Genomic DNA, 10,137 nt, shown 5'->3' with positions numbered 1-10,137 from the left:
TAAAGTTTCATAAAAAAATTTAAACCATATATTGTCTCAAAGCATTTTCTAAAGAAACCATAGTAATCATCACAATATCTTTTTATTGAAACAGGTGAAATATAACACATTCTTTTAAGGTGTTGATGTGCTCAAGATTTAAAACCAATTAAAGAAAGAGGAATTGTCAGTTTCGGAATGGACCCAGCCAACGCCGGGTCAGATCATGGGCGAATTGAGAGCATGTCATTATAGGAACTATGAAAATGGGGGTTGTTTTGGGCTCTTCTGAAATTCGGAAGGGCTTACATTTGTTTCTTAAAACAAAACAAAACTGGCCTAGTTTTATTATGTAAATAGATGAGTGTGATACTTCAGACTGGTTGTGATATATGCATTTTTTTTTCCTTTGTTGTTGTCAATAGAAAGGATTGATCTCTGGGCTGGTGAACATAATATCTGTCCCAGTCAGAAAAGGAGAGAGGAAATTAGCAGAGCGGTTGGTGGAGAATGATATCTGTCAAAAGAAACACTTGGAGAGCACTGAGTTTAGTAATAGGTGACTGCCGGAAAAAAGGGAACTTTGAATATTGTCAAGGTAAGGAACAGACAAATATTTTGATTTTGAAATTTACCTACATGCCAGAAAATCAATCTATTACTTTTTCCCAATAAGTAATTATTGTGAAGGTTTTCTCTTCTTTTCTTTATGTCTTCTAGTGCCTGTTGATATAAAGATTGCGCTGTATGTTTTAAAAGTTTATCTTTGAAATCTTTGGGTGTGGGGATTGGATGGGGACCAGGCTGGCAATGGGAACCCTTGCTTTGATAGCTTTGGGTCTGAAGATTTTAAATCATCAAGTACTGAAATTTTTTTACCCTTTTCCTGTTGCAGTGCTTCTTGCCATGTTTCGTAATACATCTGCTGTAAGCCGAGCAATACTTGGAGTTGAAGAGTGAAAGCTATGCCATGATTTCTGTGTTTATTGTAACTAGGAGATGGTGTTTTCTGAAACAGCTTGTTGACTAAAAAGTCGGGGGAAAAAAGTGCTTTTCAGTTCATTATTTCTCCTGATTAATTTGGGTTTTTTTTCTTAACTTGAGGTGAATGCCACTTTCTAAGCAGAATTCATGTCCCTAGATGTAGTAAGAAAAAAAAGGATATCTAACTTCCCAGGAAAACGGCAAATATAAACTAAGTGTATTGCTATTTGGCAAGAGACTTCTTGAAGTCTGCAACATTTAAAAATGAAGGAGAGCCCCGAATTACGGGTTTCAGAGAGTTAATGCTTCTTGTAGCCAGCTTGGTTTCAAGTTTAGGGAATTGTGAGTTGTACAGAAGTGCAGAGGAATAAGTATAAACGGCGTTAAGCAAAAATTGTGAATCAACATAAATGTTGTCTGATACTGGTTGGCACTCTAGTGATTGGGAAGGGATTTGAAGTCATGTGACGACCTGGCTACGTGGAAAGAAAGGTACAGCAAAATATTTACTATCTGTGGTCACAATTCTGGAAACACCACTTCTAGTGTTCATCCACAATCTCTACCCTTTGTAATTTTTACCCATATTTATTGGTTGCTCTTAAAGTTCCCAGGAAGGTGTTGGTAATTTTTTTTAAGACCAGAGAAAATGAAGCAACTCCATGATTATAGATCCCTTTGGGGTTGTCCTTAAACATGATTAGTTTCTTTCTGTTTCCCTTCCTTGCATCCCTTGTTCTTCACGGGATGATGTCCTGCTGTAATTAGTAAGAGACGTCAATTCAAAAGAGAAGCCAAGAAATGCCATTTTATTAAGTGACTGAGACACCTCTGCTTCTATACCTTATGTACTACTGTTACTAAGAAATAGTTTTTCAAAAACTCAAATATTGGTCAATTAAATTTCTGAAGTCCTTCATAGAGAAAAAAAAAAGTGTCAATATCTTATCTTAAAGGAAGCAACTAATCGTAATACCAACAACTCCTACTTTAATGTTATTATTATTGTTGTTATTACTTTTGTTGTCTCTTGTTAGAAGAAAGCACCTCATTCAAAAGAGGGTGTAACTTTGCTTTCTGCCTCTATGTCTGTATGGGGGGGTATTTATGTGTTAAAAAATAAGGTAAAAATTAGAAATTGAAAAGGACACTGGATTAAAAAAGACCTTGAGCATATATTGCAGATACATAGAGTCAACATCATTACCCACCCCTATCCTGTTTCAATCATATTCTCTTCTTGTCACGTAGTGTATGTCTGTGGCCTGCTGGCAATAAACCATTGCAGCATGGAAGATCCATATTGAAAGCAAAAATGCATGACAAGGACACACATCTTACTACAACTTAATGCATGTTATTTGTTATAATATGCAAATAGTGAATTTTATAGCATCATATATCAGAAACGTCATGTTGAGTTTCTTCTCTTTTCCTCCCTGTACATATGTGTGTGTGTGTGTGTGTTTGTACATGCTTTAAAAACGGTGTGTGTATATACACATATGATGTATTTGTGTTGGCCTCTTTTATAGCTGTTGGGTTTTCTTTATTTTTATCTAGAATTGAAAATTTTATTCCTAGTTTTTTCTTCTTTTTGGTAATGGTCATATACAAACCTTGAACAATTGGGTGTATAGAAACATGGGGTTCATAATCAAGTTGACCCAACAAGTAGAGAACTACAGCAATCACATACTTTAAATATGCAAGCACCTTGAATCCATTGGATTCCTGGGGTTGTAACTTGGCTGCAGAAAAAGCAAAGAGCTATGTGAAGCTGAACAGTTGGGGCTGTAATTGAGAATGGCCTGAGGTGGCGCCAGAGAGCCAAGTCTGTGTGGTGCCTTTTGGAGCAGGCGACAGACACCAGGGCAGCCTGCCTCTTTAGGGCAGTGGTCAGAGGGAAAATGACGTGCAGGGGACATACCACCAGCTTCGGTGTTAACTGGTAAAGGCAAATGCTGGCATGTTTAACCCAGGGTTTTAAAGCATACCCAAAATATGCACAGTGCTTGGTCTTCTAGAATGCTATTTAGGACTATTCCCCTATAATGTATGTCATGGCTGTTGTAATAACTGGGCAGATTTGGGACAGCTAGAAGTGGTGCCTGAAGAGCACTTATAAGCCATTAGGGAAAATACTAAGAAGGGGTCCAATATTTGCCACAAAACAAACAAAAAATCCACTGGCTTCTCAAAGATGCAAGGGGAATAGTGTGGGAGGAAAGAATGCCAGAGGAGACCTGACTCTTTGTGCATTTTGTTCCAGAGTGGTGTGTATTTACATTCATGCACATCATGGAATGGAATTATTGATGCCACAGCAATTTATATATACTGGATGGGTTTTCAGGAGCCCTGGTGGCACAGTGGTTAAGTGCTCCCCTGCTAACTGAAAGGTCAGTGGTTCGAACCCACCAGTGACTCCGTGGGAGAAAGCCGTGGCAGTCTGCTTCAGTAAAGATTACAGCTTTGGAAACCCTATGAGGCAGTTCTAGTCTGTCCTACGGGGTTGCTATGAGTCAGAATCAACTCAATGGCAATGGGTTTTTGTTTTCCTTTTTTGGGGGGGGGGGCGGGGGCGGAATGGATTTTAAAAACTACGTTTGTATTTTTAAGAGGGATGATTTTTAAAATGTTAGTTTAGATGATTCTGTGTACCTTGAAATATTGGTATCTTTATTAGGAAAAGAGGAAGGTGATTTTCTTAAGCAAAATTGCTGTTTTTTTTTGAGAGAGTCTGCATTTATTTTTAGTTTTACTTGGTCTTGTTCGAGGGGTCTGATAGCATTAATGGGCTTTACCTCACATGGAGCTCTGAGCTTATTGTAGCACTGCACACTGATCCCAGGTCAGTGTGATGCGTGAAATCAATTTATTTGAATCTCTTTGCCTCCATAGGAATTTGGCAGCATGCCAGTTGTTTTCATTTAATGTTCTTTGTGTTGAACACAGACAAGCAGGCATGCTTTTGTATTCCTCTTTCTTTTGGTCTCTGTCTCTTTCAGCCAATATTTTACTCTATGGGTTTTGAGATGAAAGAAGAATGTATTATTTATATGATTCTCATCGTTGCTTAATATGTATGCATATATAACTGTACCATCTTCTTCTCTTTTAAGGGATATTTTTTATATTCCTAAGCGTTCGTGGTGACATTTTGTGCACAAGAAATATTTCAGGGTTTTGCTTAAATAATTTTTTTGATGAACTATAAAATAGAGAATAGGTGGTATTTGTGCTTGTATTAACGGCCATTATTAAAACTTAACAATATTAGTTACACAACAGTGTTTCACCTGTGAACTGGGCTGTCAAAATCCGTGATTTCATTGGAACCTTTTAAAAGTGGAAGATCACACTATGATCAAGCACATGTTAAAGAAAAAGAATAAAATAATTATTTAGGTATTACTTTCTTTGAATAACCCATTTTAATTAAAACACCCATGTTTTACATATATTTTCTCTATATAAATTTTTATGAAGTTATTGTCAATAGGGTCTTTTTCTTGTCGGTTTGGAAGTTAATATGACAGGAATAGCGCAGATTTTTTATTACAAATAAGTTCAGACCTTTGTATGTAGTTCCCTTTCGGGATGTTTTTGTAGGGAAGATTTGTTTCTGGGTCAACTTTAGGAAGAGGTGGAGAAGGAAATGAGAGAGAGGGAGAGGAGAGTGTTGTGTTGATGCTCCCGGCAGTTCTTGCGGAAGTTGATATGCAGAACCTTGGAGCCACAGCTTTGGGGTCAGACTCATACCCAGCAGCCCTGCTTCCTTGTTTAATTACCTGAAGAGCAAAACAGCCTGCCTGCGAGTGTGTGAACACCAGTATCTCTTGCAGCCGCCTGGCGCTCTGACATCCTGCAAGGCCAGCCCTGTCTGTCCACCAGCGTCAGGCTGGCTCCTGCCCTGGGCTCTTTTCTTTCAGGAGGCATTGTGTGGAAGAGGGTTTGGTCAGGAATTTGAGGTTCCTGCCAATGCTGTGTTCCCTTCTCTCCCTTTCTGGACTGCACTGACAGATATGCTTTTTTTTTTTTTTCTTAAGGGATTTAAAAATCTGGCTGTTTCATTTTCCAGTTCTGGCCTTGCCGTGTAACAATATCTCTGTCAGCAGCAACAGGCATTAACCAGTGGCGGACAGGCCTTAGTGTACTGGGTTATATTTCCTAATCTTGTTATGTAGTGCCCTCCTGTACGTTGCTCTTTTTGGGTCAGACTCACTAAGTAGTTCAGTGTGGAGCAGGTAGTTGAGAGGTGTTTTTTTATGAGGCAGTTTTGAACCTTAATCTGTCCATAAAAATAGAAGCGTTTTACTTTTAAACCAAGGTGATAGAATTCAAGTTAGTTTTTTTTCCCCCCTTGGAATTTGAATATGGTTTTTGACATTTGCTTTGGGAAGGGCCACACCCTTTGATGAGGCTGAGGGCGGTGAGAAATAATATTTGGATAGAAATGTGTGGCCAATTTGAGGGTAGTATAGGATAAATAACCTGAGGAATGCCTTGAGATGGAGCCATTTGGGAGCTCCCTTGAGTATAACAAGATGTTATCTTACCAAGAAGAGATCCAGCAGGTTCTTTATCCACAGTGTAGGCTGATGAAATGTACTCGCTGTGGGTGGGGGCGCGAAGGTGAGGGTGGTGAGGTTTCCCGCAAAGGCAGAGGAATTGTGACTACATGTGCAGTGATTTAGTTTTTCCAACTACATCATTAGGATTCTGTCATGCAGACTTATGGGCTCTTACCCTTCAGATGCACGTATGTGACTCCCATTAATGCTAATAGGAGCTATGGGCATGGAAAGAGAGCAGTATATACCTTTGTATGTGCATACACACAAGCTTCAAAGACTCCATTCTGCTCTTTGAAAAGAATAAAGACAGGACTTTGCAGGGAAGAGTTTTGTAGGAATTATTCTAAAAACTTCCTTTTCGTATTATATTTATGGGAGTCATGTCAATATTTTATGTATTTGTATACCAGTCCAGTGAAAAGTATATAATCATTTAAACAACTGGACTAGCCTGGTGTGCCTTGTGATGGAGCTGGCATCCCCATGATCTGTTTTGCAGAAGCGTAAGTAGCTCTGCCATAGGTGTCACGCACGTCCTCAGGCATGTGCATGTTGATTATGTATCAGCTTGCTGCATTTCTTTCAGGATGTTTCTCTTTTCGACATCATTATAATATGAAAAAAAAAGCAAACATAGAAATATATTTTAAGCCACAGTCAGCATGCCTAACTAGTATTCGCCTCCACTGACAAACTCTCAGTACCCCCTTGCAAGCTCCAACTTTTTGGTAGTTCTGTCCAACTTGAGCTTTCTTAAATGCAAGAAACATTAGCGCCATTTGTAGCATTAAGCTTTGGCAGCAGAGAGTGCCTAATGTGAGAAAAACTTGGAGGACTTTGGAAAGTGAACGGGGAGAGTTGTGGCTTGGAGGTGGCGTCCGGAATTAAAGAACAAAATGTGCACAAGAAAATGGGGTTGGCGCCTTGCGCTCAAGAGTGTGTTCAGTAAGTGTGGAGTGAATTGGCAAAAAAAAGATCTATGGGGGAAGAGAATGGGAGGAAGTGTACTCTAGAAAAGAGAACAATAAAATCATATTCTATTAGAAATTGTGGACTTGTCTCAGTTTACCAACAGGAATGAAAAAGGGACATTTTGATAAAATAGGTAAAATAGTCAAAAAAATTTGAACATGATTTGGGTAGGTACAATTAAGAGTAATTTTAATAAGATGCCATCGTCAGAACTGAAATTTCCATACAGAGTAAGGAAAGTGAGCTGAGATGATAGGTTTTAATATATTTTAGTATATACAGCATTAAATTCTTCTCTGTCTGGTCTTATGGTTGTGGGGTGGGGGAGAAGATATGTTTGATGAAACCATGTAGGTAGGGTCAGAGCAAAACATTAGTTTCAAAGTTTACACTGATATGAAAACAAATATGCTGTGCTGGGTATTTGAACAAATACAGCAATTTTGGAATGAAAATTTGCGATGGAATCCATCACAGCTAAAAGTAATTTTTGAATATGTTTGAATTCTGTTTATAAATATGGTAAATTAATGTGTGTGCATAGATTTTGATAATATGCAATGTGGAGAGATAGACATGGGGAGTTTGTTAGAGATAAAAGTCCTTGGGAAAAAAAGAATATGATAAAAAAAGTTCTGGGATTTTTCTTTTTTTTTTTTTTTTTTTTGCTGTGTATTTGCTCCACCTGGTGGATTTGGTTGAAAGTGTTTTGATCCACGTTAATGAAAAGAATACCCTTTAGACAATTTTCCCATACCATGGGAAGGCGAATCTTTGTTTTATTTTTGTTGCTTTGTAAAATAGTTTAATTCCTGTCTAGGTCAGGACATTTACATGTCTTTTGTTCAGTTCTTTCAGTATGTTTATATTTATTGTTTTTCTGGTTCAAAATGTAATATATGCTCATTTTAGAAGCTTTGAAAAATACAGAAAAAAAAATTTATAATTTTACCTCCCAGAACCACTGCAATATTTTTAAGAATAGAGATTGTCAGAAGAGAACCAATTTGTATTTGAATGTATTTAAAGGTAGAATGCTAGGTATTATGCCAAAGTATGGTGATGATTTTTTAAAAAAAATATTTGTTTTTTGGACAAATGCTGTGTTTAGAATTCCTAGGCTCCCAAAACAAAAAACAAAAACAAAACCCAAAAACAGTGTTTAGCATGAACTGCTTTTATTAAGTTACATGTCTACAGAAGACAAAGCTAGTAGGTTAAAGGTACCTCATGTATTCATAGGGCTGTACTTGGTGGTAAGATCTCCTGTTCGATGGGCTTACACAGATTGCTTTCTCTGGAAATTTTAAGGAGTCAGTCGTGCTTTGATCATCTTACTGTTTTCCTTAGGTTATTCTTTTTTCCTCCTTTAGACTCTAACAGCTCTGTAACAGAAGGTGAAGTTTTGAAAACAGTGTCTCCATATGCAAGGGATTTGGAGACCTTTTTATTGTCTTTAAAATTGTCATTCATAGTCCTCATTAGCATTTATTGTTGCAAGCATACAAGCAGAAAATGTGAAATTGGTATGTCATGAATAGCCCCACAGAGCTCTAGAGCCCTCAGATTTTGCCTGCAGTGTGGTGTGGGCTGGGCTTTGAGGGAAAGCTGTCCAGATGGCTGCCTGCACGGAGGAGAGCTTCAGGTTTTTGTCTTTGGTGCTGAGAGGAGGGAAAGTTCATTGGTGCAGACGCCATCACCCTTGCGTTTTAACAAGACTAAACTCGCCATCAGTCAGGATGGGGAGGTGGCGACATCCAAACAAAGGTTTTCCATATAGTGTTACAGTCCTTGTCAAATGAATAAGGGATGGGTTGTTAGGGTGTCTTCTATAATCTCTGAGTAATTTTTGTTGTTATGAAAATAGGAAGAAGCTATAAATGGTAGCTTGTTTGCAGATTTACATGCAAGCATGTACTTTTTAACATTGATTATTTTTATGGAAAAATGCTTTTATTTGAAAAGGCAGAAGTTAACTTACATAGTATTTAGGCTTATGGATTAATAAGTGTTTTACTTTAAACATTTTTACATAATTTAACACCTTGCTCTGCCTATTAAGTAATCTACATTTAGCTATATTCATAAGCTTAAAGCTTGAATTGAAACGATTTAACATTCAAGCAATGCAAGTGTTAAATTTGTTACAGCATTTCGGAGTTTTACTGAATATTTGGTATTAAAAATTAAAAAAAATTGTTGGTGAAAAAGAACTACCTATATCGGGGTATTTTAAAGGGATTTATTACTGTCAGAAACAATTGATAATAATTATTATTAATATAGGTTTTGTTTTTTCCAGAAAGTGACGTTTTATCTTAAATGTGTTTCATTTTACACACACACATGCCCTATGTACATAAATGTGCAAATACATGTCTTTTTATTCATATGTAGTAAATAAAGTTAAAAATCAAATACATTGCTTGAAAAATTGTTGGAATGATACAGCATTGTATTCTGTAGACATAGAAGACGACAAAAGAAATCATAGAGACTGGCCTGTCAGTTTAGGAAATCATTATTTAAAAATTATTTTAAGATTGGAGTCTTCAAATTATAGGCTTAGAGCACACTATTAACTCACTTTAACTGATGGAGAGACAAAAAATCAAAGCGACCTGAGTCCTTGAGTTTCACAGAAGTCGTAGGTGAAAGGAAGAGGTCATGACTTCTACCTCTCAGCCTGCCATTTGCCCTGGTAGATTAGGATTTCTCGACAGACCATACAACATGTTCTCCATGGGACATTCTGTGGTATGGTGCTTTGTCCCTCAAGTTGCGAATGATCCGAGCAGTGAAGCTTTTCTGCTTCTGCCATGTCTGGTATAATCACCTATTAAGACAAGCTTCCTCTGTCCTGCATGTTTTCTTTTACTTGATTCCATCTTATTGCTAGCACTTGGGCCCTCTTGGACAGCCCTTAATAACCCTTTGACCCCATGATGTTTATACACTCTTCAGTTTCTTAAGATGGCAATCATGTCTGCTGTTCTTTTGTCATTTAAGCAAAGTTCTTGTGAGCTGTTCTGTGGGCTGGCTGAAAGTTGAGGAGTTGCTTGCCAGTCATTCCCCGCAAAGGAAATATTTGAAGGAAATGGTGTGAATGTGTTTAGTTGTTTATAACAGACATTTATATAAAGGAGTTAAGTGTGAGATAACCCCTTTCCTTGATGGAATACTTCAACAAACTTAATTTTTTTTTTTTTTCTTCCCCTGTTCCACTCATTTCTTTGTGATTGGTTTGTATCTTACATGGTAGCCTAACTAAAACTTAAACCATTTGCTTTTCTTGCAGACAAAGTATAATTGGATTTATCTTTGTCAGGAGACAATCCATTACGGAGTTTATTTAATACAGTTTCAGATGCCTTTCAGTGGCAGAAACAAATTAATGTACATTTTTATTAGGTGTTGTATCTATTTAATTGACTGTCAAGGTGATGAGAAGTTAGGAAATCATCCAAAAGAGAAGTCCATCTCCCTTAGCCCAACAGCTCACACATTAGGTAGGTTTGCCCTGTCAGTGGGATGCCTTTAGAAAACACTAATAGCTTCCAGCTGGGTGGAAAATCAAAACCTTTGGGGTCTGACAAAACTAGCAGATTTGAATTTGAAAGCA

At 37.5% G+C, this 10,137-nt stretch overlaps 1 protein-coding gene across 1 annotated transcript in view; it reads left to right on the top strand.

Moving 5' to 3' along the window:
• Positions 1-408: 408 nt before the first annotated feature.
• RUNX1T1 (RUNX1 partner transcriptional co-repressor 1) overlaps positions 409-10,137 on the top strand; it is a 123,017-nt gene continuing 113,288 nt past the window's right edge. Inside the window, exon 1 of the mRNA XM_023545861.2 lies at positions 409-577. Within this exon, the coding sequence (XP_023401629.1) occupies positions 490-577 (88 nt within the window). The 5' untranslated portion in view covers positions 409-489. The remainder of the gene's footprint in view (positions 578-10,137) is intronic.

This window comes from Loxodonta africana, chromosome 14 (genome assembly GCF_030014295.1).
Source record: "Loxodonta africana isolate mLoxAfr1 chromosome 14, mLoxAfr1.hap2, whole genome shotgun sequence".
In the NCBI taxonomy this organism is placed as follows: Eukaryota; Metazoa; Chordata; class Mammalia; order Proboscidea; family Elephantidae; genus Loxodonta; species Loxodonta africana.
Note: the sequence above shows the minus strand (reverse complement) of the source record. Positions and strands in the feature narration are given on the sequence as shown.